At 31.2% G+C, this 25,080-nt stretch overlaps 2 protein-coding genes across 5 annotated transcripts; one reads left to right on the forward strand and one right to left on the reverse strand.

Annotated features, from left to right (window-relative positions):
- Window positions 1–1,833: 1,833 nt before the first annotated feature.
- Window positions 1,834–4,584, forward strand: LOC116004103 (zinc finger BED domain-containing protein RICESLEEPER 2-like). The gene is made up of 4 exons (XM_031244037.1): window positions 1,834–2,674; window positions 2,776–3,903; window positions 3,993–4,048; window positions 4,573–4,584. The coding sequence occupies exons 1-4, from the start codon at window positions 1,834–1,836 to the stop codon at window positions 4,582–4,584; spliced, it is 2,037 nt and encodes a 678-aa protein (XP_031099897.1).
- Window positions 4,585–4,846: 262 nt separating this feature from the next.
- LOC116004974 (monocopper oxidase-like protein SKU5) lies at window positions 4,847–9,489 on the reverse strand. 4 transcript variants are annotated; one of them, XM_031245179.1, is made up of 10 exons: window positions 8,987–9,486; window positions 8,419–8,528; window positions 8,063–8,333; window positions 7,817–7,955; window positions 7,273–7,636; window positions 6,562–6,927; window positions 6,391–6,469; window positions 5,943–6,142; window positions 5,575–5,729; window positions 4,847–5,108 (listed from the first exon to the last, which is right to left on the reverse strand). In XM_031245179.1, the coding sequence occupies exons 1-9, from the start codon at window positions 9,134–9,136 to the stop codon at window positions 5,615–5,617; spliced, it is 1,794 nt and encodes a 597-aa protein (XP_031101039.1). In that variant the 5' UTR covers window positions 9,137–9,486; the 3' UTR covers window positions 4,847–5,108; window positions 5,575–5,614. The 4 variants fall into 4 exon arrangements, with proteins under 4 accessions (XP_031101039.1, XP_031101040.1, XP_031101038.1 ...); XM_031245180.1 differs by lacking the exon at window positions 4,847–5,108 and adding an exon at window positions 5,134–5,292; XM_031245178.1 differs by lacking the exon at window positions 4,847–5,108 and having other exon boundaries at window positions 5,312–5,729.
- Window positions 9,490–25,080: the final 15,591 nt, after the last annotated feature.

Here is a 25,080-nt window from a genome sequence, read left to right on the forward strand (position 1 = left end):
ATGACTCTATCAAGATAATGTGTAGATGATATGATTTTTTATTTTTGTTTAGTTTTAATTTTTTATCCAATGTGGCAGGCTGGCAGCAAAAGGCTACAACGCAGGGCAGTTTTTTGACTTTTTTTTTTTGTTATTTTATTTTATATTTATAATATAATATGAGAATAAGATCATTTTGAAAGTAAGAGAATATTGTAAGAATGTAAAGAAAATAGTGAAAGAATTGTAAATTTACTAATATAAAAGTACGACCCATTTTTTAAAGTGAAAGAGTATTGCAAAGATAAGGATAGCCCTAAGGAAGAATGTTCGGAACATTTGGAGTGGTCCACCACTTCCATTGCAAGCTAGATGTTATATATGCACTATTTTTACATAACAAAAGTGATTATGAGTAGACTTCACTAGGGCTAAGCAAAACCCGAAAAACCCAACGAACCCGACCGAACCGCCGGCCGAATAGCAACTGCCGAACCGGGCCGAACCCGACCAATAAAAACCGAACTGATGGTCTGAAACAACGTCGGTTAAGTGGCTGCGGGTTGGATGGTCCAAAATTGCATCCGAACCGTCCGAATACCCGATCAAAACTAGGGTTAGATATGCTATGTATTATACGACGTCGTTTGGTGTTGTAGTATATATATCCTTAGATAAGGATTGAGACTTCCGTAACTCCTCATTTGCACAGTCGCGACTCATCCTAGGGTTTTCAGACCTCTCTGATTTCTCTCATTTCTTTGAGACTTCTCTCACTCTCTCAGACCTCAGTCGCGAATCGCGATCCCTCTCTGTTCTCGTTCTCGACTTCTCTAAGAGTCTGAGACTCTGAGTTCTCTCGTTCTCCGTTGGTGACTTCCACAGTTCCACCCGGTGGCCGTTGGTGACTTGGTTCTGTTCGAGTTCAACTGGTGGAAGCCCGACGCCCTACTGGTGCTTGTTGGAGACCGTTCGGCTGTTTCATCTGGTGATATCTGTGCTAGAAGCCCTTGTTCTCCGGGGTATTTGTGAGAAAGGAAGTAGGTATTCAAACCCTAGTTTAATAACTTTGATAGTTTGATCTGTTAGGCTGTTAGCGATTATGTGATATTCTGAATTTCTGGTGGGAGCACTGACTCGTTGCATTACTTGCAATCTTGCATACTTGTTAGCGATTTTGTGATATTCTGTGAATCTGTGATATTCTGGTGGGAGCACTGACTCGTCGCATACTTGTTAGCGATTTTGTGATATTCTGTGAATCTGTGATATTCTGGTGGGAGCACTGACTCGTCGCATACTTGTTAGCGATTTTGTGATATTCTGTGAATCTGTGATATTCTGGTGGGAGCACTGACTCGTTTCATGTTTCTTTCAAACCCTAGTTTAATAAAATAGATTTGGAATTTTAGCAATTTACAAACCCTAGTTTGATAACTTAATCAGTTATCATATACTGGTGGTCAAGTGGAAGCCCTGTTTATAGAAATCCTGATAATGATGGACTAGGAATTGGGAAACAATTGCTGTATATTAATATTACAGTCTCCCAATCTGAAATTGAAATTTGAAAATTGAAACCCTGAATCTGGATTTCTTTGTCTAGTACTCTAGAGTCTAGACTCTAGTCAAGTTTATGGATGTATGCCCTTAAATGTATTCTCAATAAATTTCCTAATAAAATAATTGTGTTCTTGGAAAATGATGACACAAAATGTGTCTGATTCTAGAACTTTATGTGTAATTGTATGGCTGACTGAGACATTGAGTGACTGTTTGTCACTCTGGCTCTGTCCATTATTCTTTGTGATTGTATCCCAATACTGTCTGTACTGATACTTATCCATATTTTAGATGGATAACATCAGTACTCCTGGTAGTCAACCACCCAATTCTTCAATTGTGGAACCTACAGTGGTGGAAGCCCAAACTGTTGAGGCTAATAATCAACAGAATGAGCAACCTCCTGCTGCAGTTTCTGGGAAGAAGAGGAAAGAGGTTGATTCCAGATCCAGAGTATGGGATCATTTTGTGAGAATAAAAGACAGTAACAATATTACTATACAAGCAAGGTGTGTTTATTGTGCAAAAGTGTACAAGTGTGAGTCCAAGAAACATGGTACATCTTCCTTAATAGCCCATATGCTAAGCTGTTTGAAAAACCCTCACTCCAAGGATACTAGGCAGTCCCTTTTAACCTTTCAAGCAGTTAATACCTCTGAGTCATCTGAAACTACTGTGGGAGAAATTGGGGCCTGGGTATTTAACCAAGACTTAATTAGGAGGGCATTGGTTAAAATGATAATCATAGATGAACTGCCTTTTAGATTTGTTGAGGGTTTAGGTTTCAGGATGTTTATAGTTCCATCTAGATGGATTATAAGTAGGGACATCCTAGTGGTCTATGAAGAGGAGAGACTGAAATTGAAGGCCTTTTTAAGGGAAACCAGTCATAGGGTTAGCATTACCACTGATTCTTGGACATCAATCCAAAGGATTAACTACATGGTTGTGATTGCCCATTTCATTGATTCAGAGTGGAAGCTGCATAAAAAAATCATAGCCTTTGTCCTTATTACCTCTCACAAAGGGGAGTATCTTGCAAAAGCCCTAGAAACATGTTTGCTGGAGTGGGGGCTTAGGAATGTTTTTAGTATTACTGTGGATAATGCCTCGTCTAATGCACTGCTATGGGGTTTCTTAAGAAAAAAATAGTGTCTTGGGGTACATCAACTGTGAAGGCTAAGTATATTCACATGAGATGCATTGCTCATATCCTTAACTTGGTTGTTCAAGATGGCTTGAAGGAGTGTGATAGTTCTGTGAAAAAAGTTAGGGAGGTTGTTAGATATGTTAGGAATTCACCTGTCAGGCTAAAGAAGTTCAGGGACTTGGCTGATTTGTTAGGAATTGAGCAAAGGTCTTCTTTGTGTCTAGATGTTCCAACCAGATGGAACTCTACATATTTGATGTTACAATCTGCTTTGACTTATCAAAAAGTCTTTGAATCTTGTGAAGAGTCTAATAGTTCTTTCAAATCTGACTTGGGTGATTTTGTGCCTAATTTTATGGACTGGGAGTCTGTGAGCAGTTTGGTGGAGTTGTTGAAATGTTTTTATGATATGACAATCAGAATTTCTGGATCTTTATATGTGACAACTAACACATTTTTCAGTGAGATTTCTGATTTGTATTGTATTTTAAATGGAATGGTGGAAGCTGGTGGGGCAGTGAGCTTAATGGGGAGAAATATGAAAGCAAAATTTGAGAAGTATTGGGGTGATATAGACAAGATGAATCTTATGATTTTCTTTGCAAACATTCTAGACCACAGGGATAAATTAGAGTATATGCCTACTCAAATTAATCATATGTATGGTGAGGAGAAAGGTAAACCATACTATGATAAAGTGCTTGCTGGTTTGAATGAGTTATTTGATGATTATTCTGTTCCTGCCACTTCTTCTGTTTCTACTTCTTCTGTGTCTGCTGCTGTTGGTAGTGCTTCTTCTGTGAGTTCTGTCAGTTCTGTGTCTGTTGGAAGGCCACAACATTTACTCAAGTCCCAAATTAAAAAACAAAGATTGGAATCTGGGAGTAAGAAAAAAACTGAATTGGATATCTACTTGAGTGAGGCAATAGTTGAGGAGGAAAACTCCTTTGATATTCTGAGATGGTGGAAGATAAATGCTGAGAGGTTTCCCATCCTTTCTAAGCTTGCTAGGGGTGTCCTAGCTATTCCAATCTCAACTGTTGCCTCTGAGTCTGCCTTCAGTACATCTGGGAGAGTATTGGATCCTTTTAGGAGTTCATTAACTCCAAAAATTGTGAAAGCTTTGGTGTGTACCCAGGATTGGCTTAGACTGCCCAATACTCCTCTATGTATTGAGGAAAATCTTGAAGAACTGGAGAGGTTTGAAAAAGGTAATTATTTTACACTTAATTTCATTTTGTTGTTTTACAGTTTTATATTCATATTTTGCATTTAATAATTTACATTTCTTATTTTGCAGAGTTAGTTGATGGTGGAAGTGGAAGGAATTTTGATCCTACACTGGCTACAATTCCTGTAATGTTATTCTTTATCATTACTTGTGTCTCCATTCTAATTAATTGTCAATTTACTCAATTTCATTCTAAAATCTAATCTCAGTTGGTATTTTTTGAGGCCATGGTAACTATGTGTTATTAGTTGCTGGCTTGAATCCTTGATTGCACTGGTCCACTGTAAGTATGGTACTCTGCAACTGTAACTCTGTAAGACAGTAAGAGTGTAAGGCTTGGTAACTTTTTGTAAGTTGCCGCCTTATTTAACTTTGTTACTCTATTCTGTTTGTCCATTTTATCAGTTTATGTGGCAAATGGCAATGACGAAGCTTCCACCTATAATCTGAAAAAGAAGGATTAAGTTGGCATGTTGCTCTATATTTATTGAAGCAATTTGCCCTTAATTCAAAATTGATAGGAAACAATGCTTACTGAGCCAAAATTCCAACTTCCAAGTATTAATTATACAATTGTGTTGTAATTGTTTTCAGTTTTCACTTTTCAGTTTTCACTAACTTTTAAGTTGTAACTTGTAACAATTTACAGGAAGAAGAGTAGGACTTTCAGCTTTGTGGATATAAATTAAGGAATTAAGGGCTAGGGATGTCAACTGTGCACTCACTAACTTGTTGTTGTATTCAGTGTATTGTTCAATATTCAAATTTCAAAGTATCATCTATGATCTATTCTATTCTCTTTTGGTCTGTAATAACTTATCAAAGTATTTATGAGTTTTGCAAATTTCTCTTTTGGTCTGTAATAAGTATTAATGTGTAATTATAACTTATAACTTAGAGTCTTAGAATCAGACAATCAGTTATAACTTAATACTTAGTAAAGTTTTGAATTGTTTTTCACTTTTTTTGCATATATTCTTTAACCGAATTCAGGTCGGATAACCGACCGAACCGAACCAGTCCGAAATTACAAAAAACCGATAGGGTATAGTGCCAAATATTTTCGGATGGGATATGACCAATGCCAATCCGAAAACCGATCGGAGAAGCCTCCCGTCCGACCGAACCGAACCGAACCGTCCGCTGCACAGCCCTACACTTCACTCATGTATAATAGCCTGGAAACTGCACAAAAGATGTAAACCGCACAAGAATTGAACTCGTAACCTTCTGATACAAGAATCATGATCCACCAACCCATCTACCCCTTCCGCGGGGGCAATATTGATTCTGATTTTTTAAAGCAAAAGCCTGGTAGATTTTGTGTTACAATCTTTGGGACATTTTTTTGCTTATAATATTTGCAGACCTAACAAAAAGAAATCACATTTCAAGAACAGAACATTTTCTTGCAAATTGCTTAGCTAACTGTTAACCACTGAATTGACTTGCAAGCAACAGGCAAGCAACTTGGTATTTACAGTTATGGTGCTACTGCCTACAAACAATACACAACAGAGATACACGAAATGTAGTCAACAACGTTTAGAATGGAGAATCATATAATCCGGGTTATATTTCTTTTGCTGATTCGAAATATACACGAAGGCGACAAACAAAAGCCCAAAAACAAGGGAGAGAAGATCCTTACGCGGGTTTGAAGTGTCATGGTTGAGTGAGGCTTTGGCATTTTACCATGTCATTAAAGTTTGAATTATGGCTGCAACGATTGCGATTACAGCTGTTTGGACTGTTCTTGGAAATTGCGGTGTGCCCTTGGAGAAATTTACTCTCTGTGATTGGTCTCTGAAAACAAGAAAGGGGTACATGAGAAATCAAATTCTGGATATATACTGGACAAATGATTCAGATCATGGTGTTTGGAAGATTTGGAATGAAGTTTTGAATGAAAATCTAGAATGAATGACGAAACTTAGAGAAATTAGAGATTAAATTTCAGGAGTTTTTGCTGTATAAAAACTGAGGTAAAAGAAATCGGGAGAAAGGAAGGTAAGTTACTTCTGCAGAGGTGATAGTGCACCACAATAGATTGTGTTGTCCGGCACAGATAGCTCGGTTTTGTCTGTGATCTCTGGGTTCACGACGCTAATATATACTTCTTGGCCAAGATACCAGGAGTCGAGGTTCTGAGCACGGAGATTCCAGATACCAGCATTGTCGAGAAAAACTAAGATAGCCGTCCAAGCGCCAGGAAACACCTATGTTCCACAGATTTTCAGCATTATTAGAAACTAGTTCAGAGTAATAATCCCATTTAACCAGCACAAAAGAACATTTATGTCAACCTGAGGCGTGAAACAATATGCTTCTTCCGAATCATATCATCATCTTTTTTGCCATCTTCTATTTGAATGAAGATGTATAAGACATCATATACTAAATCTACTGAACATGTCCCGATAGTAAGTGGAAGGATGTATAGTTTTGAATTAGGATTACCGATTACCTGGGTAGTACACCGAGCCACGCCATCCCATTTGTTGTAAGTGCTTCTACTGTTCTCGGTCCACAAACCATAATCCATCCTGCAACCCAAACAAGACACAAGATCTGATTATTTTGGCTATTACCGAGAAATCTAGAATTGAGCCGATTCCCATCAAAACTTACTACTCACCCGACAACAAAGAAGGCGTACCCATCAAGATGGTAGCTTTGAACAGTTGTGTCGTTGTTTTGGAATATGATTTCCACAAATGCCTTGTAACTACCATTGATTACAGACGTATCAACTTTAGCAGGTCGGTCCATCAGTCTATTCGGAAAATCAAGCTTGAAAACCCCCGGTATGTCGAATTGCTCGGCAAGCTTTAAAGGTGTTGCAGGGGCCAAGTATGAAATGCCATTAAGTGTAGTGTGCCATTTTCCATCGATAAGCTCTGCAGGCCTATTGAGGATGACATAAACATCAGTCACCGTAATATCCCCATACTTGAAAGAACCTTGTGGGTTTGGGCGGGCAGCACTAGCTGTTACGTTCCATCTGTAGATAGATTTGAAGCAAAAATGTTACTATAATCAGGCATGAAATGTAAATACAATCCATAACCTGATATCAAGACAAAGCAAGATAAAGAAAGGGCCTACCCTAGAAATCATAGTCTAATAGATACGTCTTATTCTATAAGTTTTTTAACCTCCCTAACCGGCACCTTTCAGCAACTGAACATACAAGTACTCTTGTAAATTTGGATGGTTAACGCAGTACCAACAAGTTCAAAGGTGCATTTTTCATTTAGAAACAGGAAAACATCCAAGTGGCATCGATGCATATGCATTAGAGGAAATTTCTAATAATTACTCAACAGCAATTATGATTGTCTACAACCTTACGGATTTTGCTTGACTCATCGAGAAAAACTTGTCATTTTCATTAGGAAGGTCTGGAAGAGGACCTGCAACAGGTCCTTGTGAATTTGTGTAGTGTAATACAGCAACTCCCACAGCCTTCGTCCAATCAGATGAATTTACAAAGCGTGGACTGGCAACAATGTAATAATCACTGCTAGCATTTTGATCCATTGTGACCAAAAATGAGTATGATTGACCCACGTGGATATCCATACTTGTATAGTTCTGTTGCACCGTGTATGAACCCTCAGTTTCAACAAGAAGCAAATTATGATTTTGGATTCTGAAATTCAGACTGGTAGATGTCCCGACATTGTGTACCCGCAGGCGGTATGTTTTACCTGAAATAGCCACAAGAAAATATTTCTCACATACCGAACAAAAATTTCAGACGAGCAACATTCTCTAGCTGCCAGCAGTATTAGAATCCTATTATTTAGAACATGCAGAGAGGTGACAATAAAAAGGTCAAATAATTCTCTAGAGAAGGTCCCTTATATGAATGCACAACGCAAGCTTACCTGGATCAACTGTGACAATTGAATAAGGAATACCATCGGGTACCAATCCATTATCATAGCGGTATGGACCTAATCCATTAAAAAGAACACCATCGGGTGATCCAAGTCCAACACCGTTTTCAAGATCTTCTCTCATTTCCTGTTACACATGTTGATCCATATAAAATGAGAACATGTAAGTGTACAAGGAGAGAAGACTGCTGATTCAAAACAATAGGCATTGCGTATTTCACTATTTCTACGAACCTTATGACTTTTAGTGTACCAATCGCTAATAAACAAGGTAATATCTCCATCTGGAAACCCAAATGGTAAGGGGATAATATCTCGGTTGTTTATTATGATTCCTCCATAACCACCAGCTGCTCTCTGAATACCCAATGAAGGAAAGTAGAAGAAACTTCCTATCTGGTCCTTGACTTGAAACTGATACGTCCAATTCCATCCAGCAGGAATGGGACAATTCGTGCCAGAGACACCATCTTGCCAAGAATTCTTTCTATGTTGGACACCATTCCTACATCCGATTCAGACGAGTTGTGCCTATCAGCATCACGTCTAAATTATAACAACCTATATTATTTGAAATCAGTTTGGTATACCATGTAATAAGCAAAGGCTCATCAAGATCATTTTTGACATTTGCAACAACATTCCAGTTGGTAGTGACATTTAGAATGGGCCCAGGAAACTGCCCATTTACTCCAATCACCTAAAAGATTTAAACTTTTAAGAACATCATCTGATAACATCACAAAAGTTCAACCAAATTTCACCACATAAAAGAGAATGTCTAAGAAATGCTTAATGCAATAGAAATATGGACAATGCAAAGCATTTAATAATGCAAATCATAGCTGCAGTGTTAATACAAGTCCCCAAGCCCCACACCTGGCCTGGCCGGATAGTAGAGGGTAAATCACAATGACTTAACAGCCCATTAAGTGGAAGGACCACCGCCTGGTCGCCACAACACACAAGAGCCCACTACATTGGGTTAATTCCTACACTGCGACTACCGGACTCGATCCTATGTTCTTGTCCATAATCAAACATTCAGGAATCAACTAAGCTGCCATTCTTCTAGTTAAGACAAGTTCAATTCAAGATCTGATAACAAAAAAATAAAATAAATAAATAAAAATAAATAAAAAAATAAAAAGGAAGAACCTTTTGCTTGACACCAAGAGGGGAAGCAGTGAGGTAGGAGACAGTCAAGTCATAGAAGACATAAGGGTCTCCAGCTAAACCCAGAGCAGCAAAGCACAGAACCACAGCGAAACGAAATAAGCAAGAATTGGGCACTGAAAAGGCTGGCATTGGCAATAAAACAAACACCTGGGGTGCAAGTTTCAGGCTTTCAGCTCTCCTCCGCCCCTGTCACCTATTTTCTTGCAAAAAAAAAAAAAACACAGCTTTGGAAGATTGGAGAGATGAAAAGAGGGATTTCGGTGGATCTCCGCTTTGCTTTGCTTTGCTTTTCACAAGTGCGGCTATGTGAGTTTGTGCTGTCAGCTGTGCGGTGGAAAAACACGTTGCAGTGTAGCCGTCGGTAGGACAGGCTGGCTTTCTGGGTTCTCCCCCAATGCTAAATTCGGGGCCCCAGTGTTCATCTTCTGGATAATCGAGCCGTTGCTGTTTGGTTTCATGTGCTTAAGCGCTTCACACAATCAAATTCATCTGTTCATGAATGCCACAAAGTCAAAATTATTGAATTAGATAGGACCCACGGTGTAATTAGTAATTCCACAGGGGTATTGAATGTGAAAACTTTCACTTTGTGTCCGAATTGGTTTAGTACTACTTACACTAATCCATCGCAGAAGTTCAAAGAGTCAATATTACTTCTACCGAGACTCGATCTCATGACTTTCCATTTAAAAGAGTCACTACATACTACTTGAAAGTCACGAGTTCAATTACAATGAACATAATCCTTATCTTAATGCCTAAACTATTACCAAAATGACTCTTTAAGCAACACCTAAATAGTTCTAGCTTCAAAAAGAAGTGGACGAGTGAGTAAAACATAATTCTCATATTAGAAAGTCACAAGTTTTATTATTATAAACACATTCTCAATTAATTTCATTGCACAAAATATTTTTAGCATGATTTATCAATGGGACGTAAAAATTGTGTATGTCTTTGGAGAACAAATTTGAGTTACCACTTTTCCTGTGCAAAGCTCCTTTCAAATTGAGAGAAATTTTAAAGGAAAACAAAAATCATATTTCTCATTGAATCATTTCCATTGTATTGGAAGCTCAAAATGGTCCAAGTCTAAAATGTTGAGGCAACCATGTACACAATGGACCCGCCCACATATGCTGCTTCAGCCCATAGCCAAAATCAAGTTGCTCAGGCCCATGACCTAATTCAAGGGCTTCAGCCCATGGCCCAAATCAATCATTCTCATATTCTTTCAGAGTACTTATTCTGTTTAGCTAGAGTTTATTAACAAATAATAAACAAAAAATGGAAGTTTTGGCTATAAAATTTATTGAAAATAAAATAAATTTAATTTTCTTGCTTTTTATTAGGTTTTAGACTTTTAGAAACCATTTGTTAAAATTGTTTTAGAATTTGCTAAACTTATACTTTTTTAAAATAAATACGATATAATCAATTATAAACACACAACTCGTAATTCGTATTTTGAATAAAAGTAATCCCTTAATTTAAAAAGTCACCAAAATCGTTCATGCATTTAACAAAATTGTTAAATATCAAAACCGTGGTCTATATACAACACTTTTATTTAATGACATAATTAAGTGTGGCCATTCTTTAAGACTGCATCTAGGAGAGTGGTAAAATTGAAGCGGTTAAAGTAATAGCGATGAAAGTAAAGCTATCTAAATATTCCATTCACATCATACCCTTACTCATCGGGTTGAAAATTTTGAGATTGGAGTGTAGATTGCTTCAATTTCACAAATTTAAAAGTAGTGTGAATCGTTCTAATCGTTTTGACTGTGTACCCAAATTCACTCTATGAGTCTACAAGGCACACCTGTCTAAATTCATAGTCATCAAGTTAATATTATACTTAAATATGGTTTTATCTTTTTTTCTTTCTTTTCATTTTGACATATTGTTGACTTTTCATTGTGAAATGTTGAAAATTTTGAATCAAAATAAAAAAATTGTTTGGTAATCTACCTGCAAATACCTGGCAGGATTAGTGGTAATGATGATTGTGTCATATAATCTTGTTGGTAATAGTAATATAGATATATACCATATCCCTTGCTTTATTATTGGTGCGTGCTAACTTTAATTAATTTAGTCTAAGAAGAAAATTGTAGTAATTGTCATTTAGTGGTTTTCTAGTCTATACCCTTCTGTTCAATCATCTAAATAGCTAAATAATAGAGTTATGATACTCAACTGTTTAGAGAAAATTTCACTTTTAGTCTCATAACTATTATACATGAATCACATTCGATTTTTAACTATTAAAATTTTATAATTAGGTGCATGACTATGTAAATTTGCATCACATTTGGTCCTGCAGACTTGCAGTCCAATTTATTGGCCAACTATTGTCAGAAATGCTCCTCCACGTAGAAGCATAACATTTGCTTTTTCAGGAAGGAGCACTGCATTTATTTATTCTGAAAGGAACACTTTTGGCAATAGTTGACCGAGAAATTGAATGGCAGGATCAAATGTGACATAAATTACATAATTATGCACTTAATTAGAAAAATTTAATAATTAAGGATCAAATGTAATTTATATATAATAGTCATGGGACAAAAAATGAATTTATTCCAACTATTTATGTTCATGCTATATTGACTCATAAGTTGAGCTTTTTAATGTAATGTAAGTATAACCAAATCAAGCCTAATTTTTATCCAAGTCAAAATTCAAAAAGTTAAATAGTAATTTGGTTTGGACACAAAGCCAATACCAATTATAACTAGTTGGTGTGTATGCAAATAGTAGTAAAAACCTAGGTTGAGTGGTGTGTGGGCAATAAGCCAAAAAAAAATGAAAACTAGAATTAAGAGGTTGGTGCGAATATTATGCAAAATGATGTGTATAATCCTATGACAGACACAATAAGCAAATTGGTGCTTAGAGCAATAATGTTTATGCCAAGACAAAACTCATGATTATATAGCAACATTCCAGCCTTACATTCCCCCACCATTCACATGTTTCCTCCCCTAATGTCTAAACAATTTTTGCAATCCCAATAATGCTAACCTTACCTTGTTAGATTAAATATTAGTCTCGAATTACACTGAAATGAATAATTAACATAGTTACAATAAGATTGAATAGTTAAAACAGTTACAGTAAAATTTGAGCAGTTATATTGCTTCAGATAGACACTCAGTTGCACCTTCATATGGAAGGGGGTGCGCTCGAATCTCAGTAGATGCAATATTGACTTTTTGTGCTTCATTAGGTTGAAAAAGTAGTTATGAACAGATACTGCATTGTAACTTTCATTATCACCCTTTCAATTAACAATGTTTGAGATCGGATTGGTGAATCGGTCTAGCACTGTTGGCCGTAAACAATAGTACGTGAATGGCAATATATGAAACATAAAAAACGTAAAGACCAAGTTGTAAATGATCGATCCGGATCATCACATGACTTAACATCCTTTCACATATGTTTAATGAAGTAACTCCAATTCAACTGTCTACAAAAATTTATTACTACACGTAACGAATAAAGATATTGTATTTATGATTTCTAATTAGTTTTCTCAAAATCACTCATTAGTTGCTCTCAAAATTGAATATCGTGTATCCTCTAGCTCAATAGTACAGACCATGATAACTTGTACAAAATTCAACAATTAAGTTTAAGACAATTCCTACTTCGTAGGTAAAAGTACATATCTATCCACCTAATGCATCCCTTGCCACACGCCAATACTGTTACTTATCTCAATTTAGTAAGATATGATATAAATCCAAAATGATGTACAATATATATATATATGTGTGTGTGTGTACACTGTACATCATTTTCAATATTAAATATAATTGATATATTTAGTAAATAATTAATATAAATAGTGTTTTCTTTAAAATCTTATAGTTTTGGAATATAACATGGTTAATGAGTAGTGCGGTGGGTTTTTTTTTTTAAATATATAATTTCATTATGATTTTATTTGAAAATTACATTTTTAATCCATCTGTGACCGATGTGTTATGTTCAATCATTTATTTCTTTGAAGGGTATATTTAGTCATTCAATTATTATCGATTAAAATGATAGATTCTAGTTTCTGAAAGATGAAATTCAATTCACCACCCATATGCTGCTTAATAACATGAATAATTTGGTCATAAGAGATCAAATCTGCTACTTTGATAATAATTGAAGGAATACATATGCATCGCAAATAGGTGAAGAATTAAACTTACAAAAGAATCATAACTAATAAACTAAAAATGCCATTTTTTTTTTCATATAACATTCCATACTTGACTCTTTGAGACAATTCGAGTTCTACATAAATTATATCTACAATGTTTGACTCTTACTCGGGGCAAGATTTGATTCAGTGTCCTTTAACATAATATATATATAAATAGAATGAGGCATTTAATTGGCTCAAGGTATCTATCTATATATAAAAACAATATCCTCCTCCCAAACTTTCCCGCCCAAAGTTAGTGGTATTTTGGTAAAATCACATATTTTATTTATTTATTACTAGTATTTTCACCCGTGCGTTGCACGGAATGAATTTGTTATAATATTTTAAGAAATATTTGAATCGATATACAATTATATAAATTATAACATCGAATATGAGTATGAATAAGTGTATAAATGCAATTATAGTATGAGTCTTCCTTGCATGCAACAAATATCACAAAAATTCAGTGTTCTAAAATAAGTGTATAAATGCAATAGGTAGATACTTTACATTATTGCATCATATTCATTAATTTAATTACTTGTCGATTAGTTATTGCATGATCTTGAGGTACACTTATATTTTGATATTCAGTAAGTATAACTATATTAGAGAAAAATTTACATGGGAGGAATGGGGTAATCAGTTGAGTAATTGTTGGTTGACCGTAGAGCGTTGTGTTGGAGGAAGAAGATGATATATAGTGAAGATGATATTGCCCTTCACTATATATCATCTTCTTCCTTCAACACGTTCATATTCTCTGGACAAATAACTGTTGGAAAAAAATTAGCATAAAATGGATTCGTGGCAATATTGTGGTACAAATATATGTGGGGTCCACTTTCGATTTGGGTCGGGTCAAAGTGGATTCGTGTTCTTCGTAGTTAGACGAAAAGATTGATATATTGTACGCTCAAAACTGATAATGGTTGAATGAGAAATTAGTTCTCAAAGTTGACCCATTTGAGTTAGAAAAATTTAGAGAAAAACCTTTCAAGTAACTTTTGTCCCACATTGGTTTGAGAAGTGGTTTGCACCACTACTTATACAAGAGTTTTTCTAAGGCTTATTGAATTGTATAGCATAGAGGCTCTCTCTCGCGCGTAAGGGGAGGGGTGCAAATGAAATCCCAAAATGAACTTAAAAAGGCTTGACTCGTGCGCCGACAATGCATGCACAAATGTCGTTCAGAAAATTGGTTGGCCTTGCGGGTTGAATTATGCCAAATTTTCATATTTTTTACAATATTACACAAACCATACCATAACACTATCAGTTTGTTTTGGGCGGGAAGTTAAAATTGAAGATATTGTTTTTATTAATAGTATAGATTACATTGCAGAGAAATATTTATACTGAATTACTACCATTAGTAATTCTAGTCTAGAATTGTATTAAGAATAGAAACGTAGAGAAGAATATATTTTATTAGGAATTCTATTTTAATTTACAATTGTATTAGAGATAGGAATTGTATTATCCTATTTTACAATATTACACAAACCATAATATTATAGGTCTGTTTTGGTCGCGAAATTAAAACTGAGGATATTGTTTTTATTAATAGTATAGATTGCATTGCAGAAACATATATATACTGAATTATTACCATTAGTAATTCTAGTCTAGAATTGTATTACGAATAGAACGTAGAGAAGAATATATTTTATTAAGAATTCTATTTTAATTTACAATTGTATTATGGATAGGAATTGTATTACCATATTTTACAATATTACGCAAACCATAATATTATAGGTCTATTTTGGGCGAGAAGTTAAAACTGAGAATATTGTTTTTATTAATAGTATAGATTGCATTGCAGAGAAATATATATACTGAATTATAACCATTAGTAATTCTAGTCTAGAATTGTATTACGAATAGGAACGTAGGGAAAATATATTTTATTAGGAATTCTATTTTAATTTACAATTGTATTAGGGATAGGAATTGTATTACCATATTTTACAATATTATGCACACCAAAATATTATAGGTCTGTTTTGGACGGGAAGTTAAAACTGAGGATATTGTTTTTATTAATAGTATAGATAGATTGCATTGCAGAAAAATATATATACTGAATTATAACCATTAGTAATTCTAGTCTAGAATTGTATGACGAATAGGAACGTATGGAAGAATATATTTTATTAGGAATTCTATTTTAATTTACAATTGTATTAGGAATAGAAATTGTATTACCATATTTTACAATATTACGCAAACCAAAATATTATAGGTTTGTTTTGGGCGGTAAGTTAAAACTGAGGATATTGTTTTTATTAATAGTAGAGATTGCATTGCAGAGAAATATATGTACTGAATTATTACCATTAGTAATTATAGTCTAGAATTGTATTACGAATAGGAACGTAGAGAAAAATATATTTTATTAAGAATTCTATTTTAATTTACAATTGTATTAGGGATAGGAATTGTATTACCATATTTTACAATATTACGCAAACCATAATATTATAGGTCTGTTTTGGGCGGGAAGTTAAAACTGAAAATATTGTTTTTATTAATAGTATAGATTCTATTTTAATTTACAATTGTATTAGAGATAGGAATTGTATTACCATATTTTACAATATTACGCAAACCATAATATTATAGGTTTGTTTTGGGCGGAAAGTTAAAACAGAGGATATTGTTTTTATTAATAGTATAGATTGCATTGCAGAGAAATATATATACTGAATTATTAGCATTAGTAATTATAGTCTAGAATTGTATTACGAATAGGAACGTATTAGTAATTATAGTCTAGAATTGTATTACGAATAGGAACGTAGGGAAGAATATATTTTATTAGGAATTCTATTTTAATTTACAGTTGTATTAGGGATAGGAATTGTATTACAATATTTTATTACAGTTGTATTAGGGATAGGAATTGTATTACAATATTTTACAATATTACGCACACCAAAATATTATTGGTCTGTTTTGGGCGGGAAGGTAAAACTCAGGATATTGTTTTTATTAATAGTATAGATATAGACTGCATTGCAGAGAAATATATATACTGAATTATAACTATTAGTAATTCTAGTATAGAATTGTATTACGAATAGGAACGTAATAGGAACGTAGGGAAGAATATATTTTATTAGGAATTCTATTTTAATTTACAATTGTATTAGGGGTAGGAATTGTATTACAATATTAGGCACACCAAAATATTATAGGTCTATTTTGGGCGGGAAGTTAAAACTGAGGATATTGTTTTTATTAATAGTATAGATTGCATTGCAGAGAAATATATATACTGAATTATTACCATTAGTAATTCTAGTCTAGAATAGTATTACTATAGGAACGTAGGGAAGAATATATTTATTAGGAATTCTATTTTAATTTACAATTGTATTAGGGATAGGAATTGTATTACAATATTTTACAATATTACGCACACCAAAATATTATAGGTCTGTTTTGGGCGGGAAGTTAAAACTGAGGATATTGTTTTTATTAATAGTATAGATATAGATTGCATTGTAGAGAAATATATATACTGAATTATAACCATTACTAATTCTAGTCTATAATTGTATTACGAATAGGAACGTAATAGGAACGTAGGGAAGAATATATTTTATTAGGAATTCTATTTTAATTTACAATTGTATTAGGGATAGCAATTGTATTACAATATTACACAAACCAAAATATTATAGGTCTGTTTTGGGCGGGAAGTTAAAACTGAGGATATTGTTTTTATTAATAGTATAGATTTTATTAATTTATTAATCTATTAATTACTCATATTTTATTAATTTATTAATCTATTAATTATTCATATATATGTATTCACCTATACTATTATTATGGTAAAATGATAAATAGGTAATATAATATGATTGGTGTGATATAATTGGTGATTGAATAATTGGTGATATAATTGGTGTGATGTAATTGGTGATATATATTTGTAATATATGTAATAGTATAAATAGACCATTTTGCTTGGCATTGTCAATAGCCATCGAATTCCTGTACTCTCTTATTTACACCGAATAGCAATGGCTTCACTTCACTCTGAGATTGTTGGTCGTCAACTTCACCTTAGGCTCATATGGAATATGCTCCGTGTCGTTCATCTTCCAGAGACAAGAGATTCTGAAAAAATAAACTCCATAGAGTGTGTGGTCCATGATTTTGAGGTATTTTCTTTTACTATAATATTAATATTTATGCATATTTGTAGTTTTTTTCACAACATTTTATTTTAACTCTACAAATTCAGGGAACCTTTATACGCATGCATATTCCTGAAAAGTTTGTTCAAAGGTGATTCAAGAAATTTAAAGAAGGTGGAGTATATCGAATTTGTAGATTTCAAGTTGTTTATAATACATATAGAAACAAAACTACAACACACAGGTATATGCTCAATTTTTCTGAAAAAAATCACTGTCAGAGTATTGAAGGATGTAGATTTACCTAGATATATTTATGACAGGGAAGATTACAATTTTTTTAAAGAGGAATGTGATTCAAAAAGTGAGGAATCTGTTAACACCTCTCAAGTTTGAAATAGTTATCCTAAAATTGAAATAGTTATTATTCTATAAAATAAAATGCTATTAGAATTAGTTATTTCTTATATTAGTCATTGTTCCTATGTAATACGCATTTGACACTTACAATGACACATTCAATGGTCGAGTTCATTACAATTTAACAATAATTGTTTTCTTGAAATTTCTTGGATCGTCAGGGTCTTCAAACGGATAAGCACCCACCAGCATCGCATCTGCAACCTTTTCAATAAAAAAACATACANAAATTTCTTGGATCGTCAGGGTTTTCAAACGGATAAGCACCAACCAGCATCGCATCTGCAACCTTTTCAATAAAAAAAATATAGATCAGACCATGAATTCAATTCTGGGCAATTAACTACTTCGTATTTGTTTAACCATATACAGATTATCAACTAATTAACCAATTATTCAAACTTAGAAATGTGGTTTTTAATTTATTATAAACAACCTAATTCGAATGATAATATCCTACTAACGTGGTCAAACTTATTCCATTTTATTCATATACGATATTATTGGAATTGAAAATTAAATCAAGAATGAGATATCATTGAAATTGAAAATTATAGCACAATATCTATTAATTACATTAAGTATAATGCACATATATGTATTCATCATAATAAAATACAAATTTATTGTATTTTAATTTCTAACCATTTATAACCAAAATTCAAATGGTAATAAAAGAAAAAAAAATCAAACCTCTTGCCATTTGTTTGTAAATATAATGTTAATGCTGATATCACATCAACTTAATTAGGGTGATGGGATTGAAATTATGTTACGATCCTTACGGAGTAATTTTACATGTATTAATTAATTAAAATTAAAATTAATTAATTATTAATTATTAATCTATATCAATAATATAAAATACAAAATTTATTATAAACAACCTAATAATAATAATAATATCTATTAATTACATTAAGTATAATGCACATATATGTATTCATCTATAATAAAGTACAAATTTATTGTATTTTAATTTCTAACCAATTATAACCAAAATTCAAATGGTAATAATAGAAAAATAAAAAAGAATTCCTGATAAAGAAGACTAATAAAATACAAATTTTTTGTATTTTAATTATTAACCATTTATAACCAAAATTCAAATAGTAATAAAAGAAAAATAAAAAAAATTCAAACCTCTTGCCATTTGTTTGTAAATATAATGTTAATGCTGATATCACATCAACTTAATTAGGGTGATGGGATTGAAATTATGTTACGATCCTTACGGAGTAATTTTACATGTATTAATTAATTAAAATTAAAATTAATTAATTATTAATTATTAATCTATATCAATAATATAAAATACAAAATTTATTATAAACAACCTAATAATAATAATAATAATAATAATAATAATAATAATATCTATTAATTACATTAAGTATAATGCACATATATGTATTAATCTATAATAAAATACAAATTTTTTGTATTTTAATTTCTAAACATTTATAACCAAAATTCAAATGATAATATCCTACTAACGTGGTCAAACTTATTCCATTTTATTCATATACGATATTATTGGAATTGAAAATTAAATCAAGAATGAGATACCATTGAAATTGAAAATTATAGAACAATATCTATTAATTACATTAAGTATAATGCACATATATGTATTCATCTATAATAAAATACAAATTTATTGTATTTTAATTTCTAACCATTTATAACCAAAATTCAAATGGTAATAATAGAAAAATAAAAAAGAATTCCTTGATAAGGAAGCCTAATAAAATACAATTTTTTTTGTATTTTAATTATTAACCATTTATAACCAAAATTCAAATGGTAATAAAAAAAAAATTCAAATATCTTGCCATTTGTTTGTAAATATAATGTTAATGCTGATATCACGTCAACTTAATTAGGGTGATGGGATTGAAATTATGTTACGGTCCTTACGGAGTAATTTTACATGTATTAATTAATTAAAATATTAATTAAAATTAAAATTAATTAATTATTTATTATTAATCTATATAATAAATAGATTAAAGTAAAGGCTCGAAGAATATTTAGATCGATATACAATTATGTAAATTATAATATCGAATATTATATAGTGTAATTAAAGAATTGAGTTTGATCGATTATGTATTATTATTTTATCTATATAATAAAATACAAAATTTATTATAAACAACCTAATAATAATAATAATATCTATTAATTATATTAAGTATAATGCACATATATGTATTAATCTATAATTAAAATTAATTAATTAATTAATTAATTAATAATTATTCATCTATATCAATAATAAAATATTATAAACAACCTAATAATAATAATAATATCTATTAATTACATTAAGTATAATGCACATATATGTATTAATCTATGATAAAATACAATTTCTGAACATTTATAACCAAAATTCAAATGACAATATCCTACTAACGTGGTCAAACTTATTCCATTTTATTCATATACGATATTATTGGAATTGAAAATTAAATCAAGAATGAGATACCATTGAAATTGAAAATTATAGAACAATATCTATTAATTACATTAAGTATAATGCACATATATGTATTCATCTATAATAAAGTACAAATTTATTGTATTTTAATTTCTAACCATTTATAACCAAAATTCAAATGGTAATAAAAGAAAAATAAAAAAGAATTCCGGATAAGGATGCCTAATAAAATACAATTTATTGTATTTTAATTTCTAACCATTTATAACCAAAATTCAAATGGTAATAAAAGAAAAAAAAATCAAACCTCTTGCCATTTGTTTGTAAATATAATTTTAATGCTGATATCACGTCAACTTAATTAGGGTGAAGGGATTGAAATTATGTTACAGTCCTTACGGAGTAATTTTATTATATGTATTAATTAAAATTAAATGTAATTAATTAATTATTAATTATTAATCTATATCTATAATAAAATACAAATTTATTATAAACAACCAAATAATAATAATAATAATATCTATTAATTACATTAAGTATAATGCACATAGTAATCTATAATAAAATATAAAATATAAATTTTTTGTATTTTAATTTCTGACCATTTATAACCAAAATTCAAATGGTAATAAAAGAAAAATAAAAAAGAATTCCGGATAAGGATGCCTAATAAAATACAATTTATTGTATTTTAATTTCTAGCCATTTATAACCAAAATTCAAATGATAATATCCTACTAACGTGGTCAAACTTATTCCATTTTATTCATATACGATATTATTGGAATTGAAAATTAAATCAAGAATGAGATACCATTGAAATTGAAAATTATAGCACAATATCGATTAATTACATTAAGTATAATGCACATATATGTATTCATCTATAATAAAATACAAATTTATTGTATTTTAATTTCTAACCATTTATAACCAAAATTCAAATAAGACTATGGCTGTGTTTGGCAAAGCTTATTTAGGAGCTTATAGCTTATTTTAAGCTACTAATAAGCTATAAGCTTTGTTTGGTAATGTTCTCAAAATAAGCTAGTAGCTTAAAATAAGAGCTTATTTTGAAACGCTACTTCAGGTAGCTTTTCAAAAATAAGCTAGTAGCTTCTGAACTTTTTTCCATATTTATCCTTATTATTTTATATAAATGACATCATTTATCCCTCCCAATTAAAATTCTTTTGGCCTTTTTTCTTCAATATGTTTCATTGTAATTTTAATTTGATATTTGTGTTTGAACATTAATTTTTGTATAAACTAATTTTATGAATTATAAACATCTTGTTTTACTATATATATTTTCAAATATATGTTCTTACTTTATATTTTATGAAATTATATTGATTTCATTATTTTATATTTTAATATGTAAACAAACCTATTTAAATTTAAAACTATTTAACTTTTATGAAGATGTCCTTTTTAGTCTTTTTACCTTTATCAACTTATCAAAAAGCTAATTTTACCAAACACTTTTAAGCATAACAACTAGCTTAACAGCTCTTCAGATTTCAGCTTTGAGCTTATAGCTTTTCAGCTTTCAGCTACTTTTCAGCTTTCAGCTACCGTTTCAGCTAGGTTTGCCAAACATAGCCTATATATAAAAACAAAATCCTCACTTTAAGCTTCCCGCCCAAAACAGTCCTACAATATTTAGGATGCGATTATTTCCTATTTTCCTTTTCGTTATACAATTCTACATTACAATTCATATCGTACTACAATTCTATATTACAATTCCTATCGTACTACAATTCTACATTACAATTCCTATCATACTACAATTCTATCGTAAAAAGATACAACCTTATATAAATCCCTAATCCTATACTACGAACTTTAAAAGAGAAACGCAGTGCAATTATTCATGACCTCCCCACTATCAAATCTGCAAATTCTGTTGATGCACCTGTTTTTTTTCAATTCTACAAATCGAAAACAATTTTCTTCTTTCGGTCTGTTTTTGTCTCTGCTTTCGACCTATCCCCCAAGACGAAGAAAAGTTGTATAAGGCTTCGACGCAGTGCAATTATTCAGAACCTCCCCACTATCAAATCTGCAAATTCTGTTGCTGCGCATGTTTTCTTTCAATTATACAAATCAAAAACAATTTTCTTCTTTCACTAATGGAGTCTGTTTTTGTCTCTGCTTTCGACCTATCCCCCAAGACGAAGAAAAAAGTTGTATAAGGCTTCGATTGATTCGTTGTTATTTGTCCCGGGAATATCAACGTTCCGCAGTCAACCAACAGACACTAGAGTGCCTACTCCATGACTCCTAGGTAATGTTTCCAAACAGCTTGATTTTGTAATACTATTCCTACAAAAGAAAAAACAGCATAGAGTAATGATAACTATACTTATTAACAATTTTAGTATTTGGTATTACAAATTAATATATAATTTACATAATAATTAAATATAGAAAGCTCGATTATATTATAAATTCAATAATTTTGTAAAAGAATGTAGTGTTATTACTTTATTTGATGGTATAGTTAGTGCAATGAAAAGAACATGTGATATACTAAGCATATGTTGGTATGGGATCATTCCAAAACATCTATACTATATATAAAAGTAATATCATCCTATTTCATTTTTTCGCTCAAATTTTTGTAGTCAATTAATTAAATATTTTATTGGTGAAATAATTAATAAAGCNATTAAATCAAGAATAAGATATCATTGGAATTGAAAATTATAGAACAATATCTATTAATTACATTAAGTATAATGCACATATATGTATTCATCTATAATAAAATACAAATTTATTGTATTTTAATTTCTAACCATTTATAACCAAAATTCAAATAAGACTATGGCTGTGTTTGGCAAAGCTTATTTAGGAGCTTATAGCTTATTTTAAGCTACTAATAAGCTATAAGCTTTGTTTGGTAATGTTCTCAAAATAAGCTAGTAGCTTAAAATAAGAGCTTATTTTGAAACGCTACTTCAGGTAGCTTTTCAAAAATAAGCTAGTAGCTTCTGAACTTTTTTCCATATTTATCCTTATTATTTTATATAAATGACATCATTTATCCCTCCCAATTAAAATTCTTTTGGCCTTTTTTCTTCAATATGTTTCATTGTAATTTTAATTTGATATTTGTGTTTGAACATTAATTTTTGTATAAACTAATTTTATGAATTATAAACATCTTGTTTTACTATATATATTTTCAAATATATGTTCTTACTTTATATTTTATGAAATTATATTGATTTCATTATTTTATATTTTAATATGTAAACAAACCTATTTAAATTTAAAACTATTTAACTTTTATGAAGATGTCCTTTTTAGTCTTTTTACCTTTATCAACTTATCAAAAAGCTAATTTTACCAAACACTTTTAAGCATAACAACTAGCTTAACAGCTCTTCAGATTTCAGCTTTGAGCTTATAGCTTTTCAGCTTTCAGCTACTTTTCAGCTTTCAGCTACCGTTTCAGCTAGGTTTGCCAAACATAGCCTATATATAAAAACAAAATCCTCACTTTAAGCTTCCCGCCCAAAACAGTCCTACAATATTTAGGATGCGATTATTTCCTATTTTCCTTTTCGTTATACAATTCTACATTACAATTCATATCGTACTACAATTCTATATTACAATTCCTATCGTACTACAATTCTACATTACAATTCCTATCATACTACAATTCTATCGTAAAAAGATACAACCTTATATAAATCCCTAATCCTATACTACGAACTTTAAAAGAGAAACGCAGTGCAATTATTCATGACCTCCCCACTATCAAATCTGCAAATTCTGTTGATGCACCTGTTTTTTTTCAATTCTACAAATCGAAAACAATTTTCTTCTTTCGGTCTGTTTTTGTCTCTGCTTTCGACCTATCCCCCAAGACGAAGAAAAGTTGTATAAGGCTTCGACGCAGTGCAATTATTCAGAACCTCCCCACTATCAAATCTGCAAATTCTGTTGCTGCGCATGTTTTCTTTCAATTATACAAATCAAAAACAATTTTCTTCTTTCACTAATGGAGTCTGTTTTTGTCTCTGCTTTCGACCTATCCCCCAAGACGAAGAAAAAAGTTGTATAAGGCTTCGATTGATTCGTTGTTATTTGTCCCGGGAATATCAACGTTCCGCAGTCAACCAACAGACACTAGAGTGCCTACTCCATGACTCCTAGGTAATGTTTCCAAACAGCTTGATTTTGTAATACTATTCCTACAAAAGAAAAAACAGCATAGAGTAATGATAACTATACTTATTAACAATTTTAGTATTTGGTATTACAAATTAATATATAATTTACATAATAATTAAATATAGAAAGCTCGATTATATTATAAATTCAATAATTTTGTAAAAGAATGTAGTGTTATTACTTTATTTGATGGTATAGTTAGTGCAATGAAAAGAACATGTGATATACTAAGCATATGTTGGTATGGGATCATTCCAAAACATCTATACTATATATAAAAGTAATATCATCCTATTTCATTTTTTCGCTCAAATTTTTGTAGTCAATTAATTAAATATTTTATTGGTGAAATAATTAATAAAGCTTATTTGGTAAGAAAATGTAAAATGAAAATGAACTAATATCTATTAATTGGTAATATTACTTCTATATTCACGTATCAATACTATTAATAAAAGTAAAATCCTCCCCTTCAACTTTCGCACACAAAATAATATTATTAATTAATTGGTAAAAAAATTAATAATGTTTAATTGGTAACAAAACTTTATTTACCAAATTCTCATAATAATTAAACCATTATAATTGTGAGAATAATAAAAACAAAATCTGCGTAATATTTTATAAGAAAAAAATAATTTAT

Source organism: Ipomoea triloba, chromosome 14 (assembly GCF_003576645.1).
Source record: "Ipomoea triloba cultivar NCNSP0323 chromosome 14, ASM357664v1".
NCBI classification, from domain to species: Eukaryota; Viridiplantae; Streptophyta; class Magnoliopsida; order Solanales; family Convolvulaceae; genus Ipomoea; species Ipomoea triloba.